This window comes from Oncorhynchus nerka, linkage group LG24, assembly GCF_034236695.1.
Source record: "Oncorhynchus nerka isolate Pitt River linkage group LG24, Oner_Uvic_2.0, whole genome shotgun sequence".
Taxonomy (NCBI): domain Eukaryota; kingdom Metazoa; phylum Chordata; class Actinopteri; order Salmoniformes; family Salmonidae; genus Oncorhynchus; species Oncorhynchus nerka.
In genome coordinates this window covers 55,343,907-55,355,942 of record NC_088419.1, presented here as the reverse complement: position 1 = coordinate 55,355,942, position 12,036 = coordinate 55,343,907, and the positions used below count along the sequence as shown (strand labels likewise).

General features: G+C 41.5%; 2 protein-coding genes across 5 annotated transcripts in view; one reads left to right on the top strand and one right to left on the bottom strand.

Moving 5' to 3' along the window:
• LOC115108209 (ankyrin repeat domain-containing protein 13C-like) overlaps positions 1-1,101 on the top strand; it is an 87,114-nt gene extending 86,013 nt beyond the window's left edge. For all 3 annotated transcript variants that reach the window (XM_065008978.1, XM_029632278.2, XM_029632279.2), the window contains one exon: positions 12-1,101. In XM_065008978.1, the coding sequence (XP_064865050.1) occupies positions 12-142 (131 nt within the window). In that variant the 3' untranslated portion in view covers positions 143-1,101. The remainder of the gene's footprint in view (positions 1-11) is intronic.
• A 1,166-nt stretch (positions 1,102-2,267) lies between these two features.
• On the bottom strand, positions 2,268-11,698 carry LOC115108210 (serine/arginine-rich splicing factor 11-like). 2 transcript variants are annotated; one of them, XM_029632282.2, is made up of 13 exons: positions 11,348-11,437; positions 10,659-10,769; positions 10,371-10,504; positions 6,041-6,150; positions 5,830-5,916; positions 4,930-4,979; positions 4,683-4,813; positions 4,416-4,491; positions 4,113-4,226; positions 3,902-3,991; positions 3,660-3,749; positions 3,360-3,531; positions 2,268-3,194 (listed from the first exon to the last, which is right to left on the bottom strand). In XM_029632282.2, the coding sequence occupies exons 2-13, from the start codon at positions 10,691-10,693 to the stop codon at positions 2,970-2,972; spliced, it is 1,314 nt and encodes a 437-aa protein (XP_029488142.1). In that variant the 5' UTR covers positions 10,694-10,769; positions 11,348-11,437; the 3' UTR covers positions 2,268-2,969. The 2 variants fall into 2 exon arrangements, with proteins under 2 accessions (XP_029488142.1, XP_029488140.1); XM_029632280.2 differs by lacking the exon at positions 10,659-10,769 and having other exon boundaries at positions 11,348-11,698.
• Between the last annotated feature and the right edge of the window lie 338 nt (positions 11,699-12,036).

The window sequence follows — 12,036 nt, the reverse complement described above, 5'->3', positions numbered from 1 at the left end:
TCTCCACAAAGATATCCCCGTCTTTCCAACCATTACGGCCACGGTGACATTTCAAGAGTTGCGCTACGACGAGTTTGAGGAGTCCATCTTCACCATCCCCAATGAGTACAACGAGGACCCCAGCCGCTTCCCTGACCTTTAACCCCGTTGGGTGGACACCAGAAAGGGGTCACCTATGAAAGGGCATTGATGTTTCATCAAGTTGTCATAGGAGAAGAAGACAAGAAAAGGAAATTGTATGTGTAATGTTTTAAATGGACGTGAAAAGATGTAGCTACTATCCAGCGTTTTGTTTGGAGTAGCTGCACTCAACGTTGGGCACTGGTTAGATGCACTACAGCCAGTCAGTACTGGGCTGACTTGGCCTTGGCAGCAGAGGGGAGGACCTACTGCGCCAGTCGATTACTCAACTCTGTGGTACTCTACCTGAAAGCAATGATAGACATGCTAAGAAATGTAATTGTACCCGAGCCAAGTTGTCTTACCCTATTTGACTGGCAGCAAAGTGTGGCATTATAAGTATTACATATAAGAATTGTTTTCATATTCTACCTTTTTTTTTTTTTTACTTATGTAACAAACTGTACAATTCAGTTAATGGAAATGAACCAGGAGTGAAAGTTGTCTGTAGATGATTAGGTACGATTTAAGTACAACGTAAAGGGCTCGATTACGTTCCAAGTCACCTCGCGATATAAGTGTAAAGTTAACGTGCCCGCGTTAGCAGAGACTGTGTTCACGGTAAACACTGCATATGTCGGCTCAATCGCAAAATGACCTTTACATTTCAATCACGCTATAGAGTTCAACTTCAGCGGTGTGGATTGAATCGAGCCCTAAATGCTATTTTTAAAGCTAGCAAAAACCAGGCCTTTTCCTTTGCGCAAGGTGCTTTTATGTTTGTTTTATTTTGTGTGTTTTTTTTTCACTTTCTTTGTGTTAATATGGGTGTAGATGTCTTCTATGTCAAGAAGGGTTTCTGAAGTTTGATGCCAAGCCTAGTTGATGTGAGTTCACCCAAAGAGGTAATTGGTTTGTATCATGGTGGCAATGGATATTTTTGTACATATAATATTGTGCCGGTAAAAGTCTCCAATTCTCCTTTTTTTTTTGTCTTCATTGTCACACTTATGTCAACTCTTTGTTGGCTTCTCCCCTGCAGACCTATGTATGAGCCAAGTGTACAAAGCACTGTGGGGTCTTACATCCTTGGGTTTTACAAGGACTGGGTTATTCAGCAGAGTTTCCATCTTCAGAACAGTTTCAGTTGAGTCCCGATTGCTACCTGGTTCCAACATCCATCCTTGTCCTGATTTTGTTCACATTCTGATTGTGCCCACATTTTCAGACAGTGTAAACAATTAAAAGACTCAATGTGATCAGTTCTTTCTGACCAACTCCGGAGGTAGGATATCTTACAAGTGTAGACAGTTCTGGACAGTGAAACCATTTAAATCATTATCCCTTCACTGACAGGTGGCACCATTGAATTATGGCATCAATATGTGTCTTAAAACAAATCAATATTATTTTGAAAGAATAGCTGTCAAATAATTTGCATATAGGGAGGGACCTGGAACTCTGGTCATAATGCAGACACAAAGGATGGGTATTAAAGACATTTTAATGACGTGTAGACATATTTCTGAAAATGTGGGCAATCAATGTGGACAAGATCAGGACAAATTACACGTTAGCACCAGGTATAAACAAAGCTTTACGTTCAAGGAAAAGGTCAAATCCAATAAGCTTAGCTATGCCTTACTTCAGGAATGAAATTGGACTTCTCTGAAATGGTGCTCATTTGGTTCTGCTGGGTACAACAGGGAGGGTTTGCTGAGCTGCAGTGTGATCAATACTGCACCAGCAGCAATAGAAATAGCAGAATTCTTTGTACTCGACTCATTTCCTTTGTACATTGATCAGGGTCCTATTGACCCCTCCGGTAGTTATAAACCTTTCCATCATGCTTCCATGCCACTACTGGTTAGTGCTGCAAATGGAAATGTGTTTTCTTCACTTTTTTGTTGTGGGCTGAATGTTGCTTTACTCCTTACCATGGCTTTAGCTGCCAGGAGCTGATGTAAAACAAGTTCACTCATCTACATGCCAGTTGTACACAAAACCTTGTATAAGCCTAACACTATTATCAAATGAACAACATTTTTACTCAAATGTCCACATATAATGATATTGTGTACCATTTGTTTATCATGCATTTCAAAAATGGTGCAGGCTATCAAACATATCCCACCACAAAACCATAGTTATTTTGACCACGTTTTATTATAGACTTTCCTTTGTAAAACATGTAGACAGTACAGGGTGTTCCATCATAATAATCCAAACACCGATTTGAATCTACAGTATATCGTCACGGGTGGAAGGATATGTCTACAACAATGTTAAGTGCTTTACAGATTGAGATTTGTCAAGATTACAACAAAGAATAGAAAGCTACACCGAAACCAGAATGGTACCAGGCTAAAAACAATTTAACAGTCTGAGTAGGTGAGGGGCCAACCCCTGTCCTGTAAAAGGTTTAAGTATACATAAGTTCAGTGAGTCGTTTAGGAGAAAACAGTTCCTATATGTTCAAGATGAATAAAGGCCCAAAAAGGAAATCACTTTCTAAATCCCTCACATTCAACAGGCCCTTCAACATAAAAGTACAGCAATTTGACATTTTATATTTTGATTTCCTACACATGCTCACCAGACACAGGCAGAAATAAACGGGCTATTTCAAACAGGAACAATATTTCCCCTAACCAGTCTAGAGATGGAAAGTGTCTCTATAACTCTAAAAACTGTACATCTCCCCAATAAGACTACAACCCACCAGATTCCCACAAGTATTCATTTTAAAGATCAGACACGTTATCTAGACGCCTTTAAAAAGAGAAAGGTAGGGAATGGAGCCTGTCGGTTTTCAGTGACATCATCTGGCTGGGTTTCCCTGGGTGTACTCAGTCGCTCATCTCCATGTCTTCCTCATCATGGTGGTCATCTCCGTTCTGTTTGGACTTCTTGCCGCTCTCCCCTGCAAGCTTCTCGTCAGACTCCTGGGGTTTCGGGGGAGACGCAGAATCAGAGTCGCTCTTCCTCTCCTCTTCGTCCTCTACCTCTTTTCCACTGTCATAGCCTTGCTCCTCCTCATCGTAATCCCTGGTCACTTTCAAGAGCAAAGCATTCTGAGCAACAAAGGAATAAATGACACATGAAACAGGTCAAACTCGGGACATGAAAACATTCAGGGTCAGTGTCGCTGTACAGATTAAGCCTAGTCATGGCTAAAAAGCTATTAACAGATACGATTAGAATGAGCCGTTAATGTGGGAAAGTCAGTGGTTGCGCACCTTGACATCTCCTTTCTCACTGTCAGATTTGTGGTCTCGGTCCTTATCCTTGTCTTTGCTCTTCTTACTAGTGGAGCGTTCTCTTTCGTCTTGGCTCCGATCTCTGACGTCTTTCCTCCCCCTGTCACGGTCCTTCTCTCGCTCTTTGTCCTTCTTTTTGTCCTTCTTGTGCCTGTGGGAACAAAAACTATAGTTTAAATACAGACAGGTACACCTACCTAGAGGCGCTGCGGCTTCTACTGCACTGTGAAGCCCAGTGTGGTTCTGAACTAAGAGGACCCTCTTTTGTACCACACTCACCTTCTAGGGGAAGGGGACCTGGACAGTTTCCTCTTTGGGGACCTGGACTTTTTTGGTGACCTAGAGGCGCTGCGGCTTCTTCTACGTCTCCTGTTGAAGACAAGATAGTAAAGATGGGAGGGAAACCTTTAACCCTATATTCCACTGGTTGTCTTCGGGTTCCTGAAAGGTCTAGAACATCAAGCGGGATCAATGCATTTTGGTCAAGCTAACTAGACTTCTCCTTTATTTAAACCACTCACCGATTAATGCTTCGAGACCTCCTGGTGCTGCTGTAGCTCTTAGGCGGCGTCTTGGAGCGCTTTTTGGATTTATCTTCTTTCCTCCTATCCCTACAAGCAGGAAAAACAATGAAGACAAACAATGACTTGAAGGAATCCTGAAAGAGGTACATCACGCACCACATTTCCCCTGATCCCCGCTGTGAATATAACACTGTAGATGGCCACCCACCTGGATTTGCTGCGTCTACCCCTCTCTCTGGAGTGGGACTTCCGTCTGCGGGGGCTCTTCGACCGCCTCCTGCTCCTCGAGTGGGACCTCCGTCGAGACCTGCTCTTTGATCGCCTGCAATGAGATTAGACAGTTTTTTAATTTTTTTACCAGAACTCAGAGCTGTCCCAACTAAATCCATGCACTCAAACCACTCAAGATGCATCGTGACTGATTTGCTGATGTTTTCCAACATGCATGTAAAGTGAGACATCCAAAACTGCTGATTTAACGAAGGTATGCAGTTTCTCATCAGCGGCGTACCTGTGACGAGACCTGGACCTCCTCCGCCTCGACCGGGACCTGGAGCGGGAATGTTTGCGCTTGTCGTCTTTCTTATCTGCAAAGAGGAAGAACGAAAGCTCGGGAAACTCCAACGTAACAATACAAATCTGTGGGAACTGACTAACATGATAGCCGTCAATGTCTGAAGACGTGAGGAAGAGCACCATAGAAGAGAGGAATGAGTAATTCAGTCAAAATACAAAGTGTAATACTGCAAATATGTGGTCTAAATTAGTGATAACTCACTTCCAGGCTCGATGGCGGCAGAGATGAATGACTGGGCCTCTCTGACCCTCTTCATGGCCTCCTCCATCTCCTTGTTGGAGTCATTCTTCATACCAGGATTAATCATCATACCAGCAGCCATTGGATTCATCCTGCAATGGTCAAACCCCAGTTAGTCACTCAGAAAAATTCCAGATGACTTTTCCACATACACAATAATAGTTAAGATATTCTTTATAGACCGGCCAGAATTGGAGGTGATACTTACTTAGTAGGATCCATGGACTGCATAAGCTTCAGAAAGTCAGCAGAGAGGGCCTGAAATAGGGAACATGAAAATGCATAGCTATATACATTTATAGGGGGGGGGGGGGGGTTCTACTAAGCTAACATATGCAATTGTTTGAAGATGGTCAGACCATGTTTGATTTTTTTTTTTTATATAATAAAAAAATTAACTGCCTTTACTACTATAGCTCATAGAAACGCATTTGAATAACATTCAGTAATGGCAAAAAAATAATCACAAAATAAATCATAAGGAATATAGTTTTGAAGTGTCTGTCCTATATCTAGGAGATAAGAAAGCTCAGGAAATGTTTTTTTGTTTTTTGGACACGTTTAACACCTTATTTTTGTTGCCACAAAACTACCTACATGCTTCCATTCATTTGTATTAGCCAGGTCCTGTGACACTTGTGGGGGCTTAGCGCAAAATGGAGAACACAATTGTGTTCATGAGTCTCCCCTTTCCACAATGGGGTCATTTGTAGCCCAAACAATTTGGATGCTACAGACAGAAGTTGGCACATCACCGTTACCGACTTCAGTCGTAGAGCAAAACACCATCGTGTTCGTAGTCATTCCATAGAGTGGGAAAATTATTTGTTGGTAGACCAAACAGTTCGGAAGCTTTGTGAGAAGACCGATTTTTGTCTCATGGTCTGACAAAGACCACTGTAGCTCGGCCACTTTCCACCAGATGCGGAAAGGCCGCCATAGTCGGATGCGGGGGATTGAGACGCAGCCCATGCAAAAAACAGACATGTCTAGCTTAAACTGACAGATTGAGACAGGGATTTTTTATTATGTTACATACAGATTTTAACTATAACCTACACCTGCTTTAAAGTACAGAGTTGTGAAATAGAAAGTAGCCATGTCCAACCTGGGGGTTGATGTTGCCAGACATGCCCATGGCAGCCATGTGATCCATGTTCGGATTTCCGAGAGCTGAAAGAGGTACGCCTCCCATCTGCAAGGACAAGGGACACAAGTCAGACAAATCTTCCTTCCAGCTACTTTTTTTTGTTGTCAAAATGGGGCCTTTGGTTACACAGTTGATAGGTCTCATTTCGACACCAATAGATAACACTTACGGACGCCAAAGGATTCGGAGTGGGGAGAAGGCCTCCTCCCGGCATGCATCCTGCCACGGCGTTCGCTGGTGCCAGCAGTGACAGAGCTTTAGACTCATCAGGAATCACTCCTAGAGAAAAACACCACAGAATCAGAACAGGTCTTTGCAAACAACCCCCACACTCAAACAAACCACGTCAACCTAACTAGTCTTACCACAATAGATACAGTGCCTTGCGAAAGTATTCGGCCCCCTTGAACTTTGCGACCTTTTGCCACATTTCAGGCTTCAAACATAAAGATATAAAACTGTATTTTTTTGTGAAGAATCAACATCAAGTGGGACACAATCATGAAGTGGAACGACATTTATTGGATATTTCAAACTTTTTTAACAAATCAAAAACTGAAAAATTGGGCGTGCAAAATTATTCAGCCCCCTTAAGTTAATACTTTGTAGCGCCACCTTTTGCTGCGATTACAGCTGTAAGTCGCTTGGGGTATGTCTATCAGTTTTGCACATCGAGAGACTGAATTTTTTTTCCCATTCCTCCTTGCAAAACAGCTCGAGCTCAGTGAGGTTGGATGGAGAGCATTTGTGAACAGCAGTTTTCAGTTCTTTCCACAGATTCTCGATTGGATTCAGGTCTGGACTTTGACTTGGCCATTCTAACACCTGGATATGTTTATTTTTGAACCATTCCATTGTAGATTTTGCTTTATGTTTTGGATCATTGTCTTGTTGGAAGACAAATCTCCGTCCCAGTCTCAGGTCTTTTGCAGACTCCATCAGGTTTTCTTCCAGAATGGTCCTGTATTTGGCTCCATCCATCTTCCCATCAATTTTAACCATCTTCCCTGTCCCTGCTGAAGAAAAGCAGGCCCAAACCATGATGCTGCCACCACGTTTGACAGTGGGGATGGTGTGTTCAGGGTGATGTGCTGTGTTGCTTTTACGCCAAACATAACGTTTTGCATTGTTGCCAAAAAGTTCCATTTTGGTTTCATCTGACCAGAGCACCTTCTTCCACATGTTTGGTGTGTCTCCCAAGGTGGCTTGTGGCAAACTTTAAACAACACTTTTTATGGATATCTTTAAGAAATGGCTTTCTTCTTGCCACTCTTCCATAAAGGCCAGATTTGTGCAATATACGACTGATTGTTGTCCTATGGACAGAGTCGCCCACCTCAGCTGTAGATCTCTGCAGTTCATCCAGAGTGATCATGGGCCTCTTGGCTGCATCTCTGATCAGTCTTCTCCTTGTATGAGCTGAAAGTTTAGAGGGACGGCCAGGTCTTGGTAGATTTGCAGTGGTCTGATACTCCTTCCATTTCAATATTATCGCTTGCACAGTGCTCCTTTGGATGTTTAAAGCTTGGGAAATCTTTTTGTATCCAAATCCGGCTTTAAACTTCTTCACAACAGTATCTCGGACCTGCCTGGTGTGTTCCTTGTTCTTCATGATGCTCTCTGCACTTTTAACGGACCTCTGAGACTATCACAGTGCAGGTGCATTTATATGGAGACTTGATTACACACAGGTGGATTGTATTTATCATCATTAGTCATTTAGGTCAACATTGGATCATTCAGAGATCCTCACTGAACTTCTGGAGAGTTTGCTGCACTGAAAGTAAAGGGGCTGAATAATTTTGCACGCCCAATTTTGTTAAAAAAGTTTGAAATATCCAATAAATGTCGTTCCACTTCATGATTGTGTCCCACCTGTTGTTGATTCTTCACAAAAAAATACAGTTTTATATCTTTATGTTTGAAGCCTGAAATGTGGCAAAAGGTCGCAAAGTTCAAGGGGGCCGAATACTTTCGCAAGGCACTGTATGTAGTAAGACATACATTCCATTTTGTGTTGGCGGAAAATGTTGGTAACTGATTTGCTAAGTATGATTTCAGAATACTACTACGAGAATAAAGTCACAATACACACTATGGTCAACACTGCCAAGATTGTATCACCTGTACTTGTTTTTTTAAGTCATGAACCAAACGTAAGCAAGCACAGCCGGTTGTCCAGTGGGATGTGCTCTCAAGTGTCATTAGATGTTTTATGAACAAGCGACTCGTGACGGCTGCTTCGCTACAAAGCACACAAAAACATCAAGACACACACAAAAAAGTTCAGGGAAAAGGTAACTACTTTTGCCTAAAAACACTTACCATTACAAAACAAACAGAAAAAGGCTCAACCAAATTCTGTTTTCTGGGCTTTTGCTGGTGGCTTTTCTTCCTTCCAAAGAGCCTACAGCACTGTTGATTGGCTAATATATTCACCAGGGGGGTATACCAAGAAGCAAGCTAGATCTACTCAGGGTTTTCTACAGCTAACCAGCATTAGTTTCACATTTCACCTCCGGCTTCATCCATACTACAACGGTGGATATTGCCCGTCCGCCTGCCTCCAACTCTAGCAGGCCTATATCTGCGTGTTTATGTCGCACATGGCTAAGCAAACACTGAACGTTTTTTTTTAAATGCATCCTGTCATTACTAAATGTGTAATGTGATATGTTAAAATGTGACTATTTTTAACACAAAAACATTTCCTTAACAAAATACTGAAACAATTGTCTTCCTCAAATGAAGCGGATGATGCAATCTTTGCAAGAGGGTGGGAATCTGATTGAATTGGTCCTCAACTCGTTGCCCAGTCATTTCATTCAGGGTAAGTGGAGTTAGCCTGCCCTGGAGCTGGTTAGGATCTGTTGCCATAGAAATGTACCTGGCTAAAAGGCGAGCCACTTTCGTATGACTCGTTATCCTGAGTTGACCAAAGTTACTTTGACAACTCCTCAAACGCGCTTCGTAGGATACCACTCATGTAAAGTGTTGTAAAATTTAACTTGCAGAAAGAATAATATATAATAATTTGGGGGTTGTTTATATTTGATCATGTTACTCACAAGTGTGTAATTGAAATGTGTTTATTTTTCTAAATATCCCAATTCCCCGAGGACCTGCAGAGAGTGGGGTCACGGTCAGGGTCGCAATTGTACAGCACCCCTGGAGCAATTACGATTAAGTGCCTTGCTCAAGGGCAAAGCAACACTTTCTTTCTTCACCTTCTCGGCTCTGGTATTCGAACTGGCCCAAACTCTAACCTCGAAGCTACCTGCCAGAGTATTGAGTAGGCTCTGACAAAAAAGGGAAAATGCCAGCAAAAGCCCAAACAGAAAAGGTTAACTATGTGCCCAATGCTGAAGAAGAAAAAAAACATACAATAGTGAAATAAAAACAAAAATCTTATGAGATGGTCCATGGGGGTGCAATCTAAAATTAAGATCATTTCAAATCAAACAGGTTCAATCTTTTCTGGAAAAAATAAATAAAATAAAGACACTTGAGAAACAGGATAAGCTGCAGAAGACAAAACTGTTGGGTGGTATTTTCAGCAGGGCCTGGTGTATAGGGCTGAACCAGGAAAAACAACTGGAAAAACAACAACAAGAAAAGCCTCCGTTAAATGTGTGACTTACTAAACCCGTTCAGAGTCAAGTGGAGAGGATCATTATAAAGCATTTCACTACAACAACCAGTCCTACTTTTACCTGCAGTTAGTGAAAATATATGGGGACGGAAATGCACATATGTATAAAAGGACTGCGAAACAAAGCTATTCAAATTGGGTGGGTTAAGTCCAAACAACAGATAAGCATGTAAATCATAACTAAAATGATGTTCAGAATTTCAGGCCAGTAGCTGAAAGTAGCTAAATGGATGTAGGCTGAGTACTATACAAGTCTACTCTGGCATGCATTGCCGCAATCAGTTAATTTACTTTTGTATGCTTCCTTTAGTTTATTAGACGCATACCTACTACTGATTGTGGCCTTTAAACTTGGATTACTTTAATCTCGTTTCCAGAATTAAGATTGTTGACATGAGGGATAGGGAGGGCCCTTGGCCCCTGCTATTGCTATGGTTCATTGAGTGGTTATCCTTATAATGAAAAGATGCTTTGGAGATATAAATAAACTCTTTCTCTGCAGCAGAACAACAGTGGGAAGGGGCTCAGGAGCCGAGCACCCATTTGTGTCTAATCTCTTGATGGCTGTAGAGGACCTTGTTCAGTCTGCAAGGTAGGGGCTCAGCAGATGCCTTGTCCATTTCGAAAACCACAACACACAAATTACAGATAAAATGATTTGTATTAATAGGCTATACTAGAACTGCAAAATTACACATGTATTCCCGTTTACCCCTATTATATTTTCAATCTCTGGTAAGACTTTTGTACTAAATCTTACTAGAAATAAAATATTGATAAACAATAGGGTTTGATTGAGCTTTGTTGTATGTTGGAAAACATTAGAAATAGGACAAAGGCGACCAACCTTCTGCGAATGGGACAACAATCAGCGCTCTGTCCACGAAGACAGTGTTGGTCAGATGCTGGGACACTCCAACCGACTCAGGTTCAAGGAACTTTACAAAACAGACACGTGAAGTCACAGGCAAGGAAGATTCACTGGAAGAAAATACACATTTGTTGTGCAAGAAATACAAAGATTCTCGACATATGGTAGAAGAAACATGGTACTGACACTGTTAGTATACTTTCTTCCTGAAAACATATATGCTCACTTTCCTAATTAAACATATTTTATGTCTGATTTAGTTACAATTGGGAAGAGAGAGCAATGAAAGAACGTTGCATCTCTTGTAGTCTTTTCTTGTCTTTGCCATGAGAGCTTCAGAGGGATGATCAAGACGTCTTGTAATTCCTACCTTAACTGCAGTGCAGCCAGGTGTAATTCGACAGGTGAAAAACAGCAAAGCACAGAACAGATTAATTAGCTCCTACTACCCAGCCCTGTTATTCAAAGGAGCCATTTGTTTTCACAGTATCATTGGAATTCAAAACAGTTTGATTCGCGACAAATTGTTTTGTCAACTAGTTACTATATTACTGACTGCGGGACTGATTTATTTCTCGATATCACAAGATAACTTACTAGCCAGTTGTTTCTCAGTACAGTTCGCTGGTTAACGTTAGGATGTTTCATATAGGCACTGAGGGACAAGAGTTCGCAGATATCCTACTCCATGAGCTTGCAGTAAGCAGTGTTCACTAGCTAGCCATCAAGTTAGCTAAATTGGGAGCTCACAGCCATGTAGGAGCGAGTTTGGCTCCTCTGTATCAGTTGCATGAGCAAACGCACACTTGCGTGTGCTAACTAATTACTACTAGCTAGGGGTGGACTGAGGCCGCACAGGCCCCAACCTATGTGATGGCCAGATTTGGCAGAATTTTCATGGAAAATGTACGTCGCTACTAGCTAGCTAATTGTTTAATATTCACAATACTCACTCTGGTGGAAATAACTTCAGTTCTTCAATATTTCCAAGAAACCCGAAGAGAGTTCTCATCTGTTCGGAGGTGGTACTCGGAGAGACATTTGTCACCTGAATAACGTTCGTCATTTTCCACGACTAGATGTTAATTTGAAAAGCACAGACGTCTAGCTAGATGTAACAACCCAACTAATTTAGCATATAAAGAACGTAACATATAATTGTGCAGTCAAGCAAGCATAAACAACAATCATTTCCACTAGCTAATGCTACACAATTGAATTCCCACGGCCATTAGCACGCTACCAAAGATGTATATAACTAAACCAAGATAGACCACAGCCTTTCGTTTCAAACGGGAACAAGTGAGTCATATTGGGCAGAGCCAAGCACGAGCTGGAGAGATGCAATAATTGGCACTTTCTAGCGGACATCTGCATATTTCCGTTACGGAACGCCACCTCTGAAGTGCACATATGCAATAACTCAATTCGCCTTTGCACTCCTTATAATAAAAAAATACATGTTTCTTTATTTTTTAAATTTTCTATATGAGTTTATTTTATTTTTTATTTAAACAACGCGATTTTCAACGGGTAGACTTTACCCGTTGAAAATCGCGTTGTTTAAATAAAAAATCAACTCATAACACATTTTAGTTTTGGGAACAGAAAACTATATTGAGGTCAAATGTTTCATCGGTGA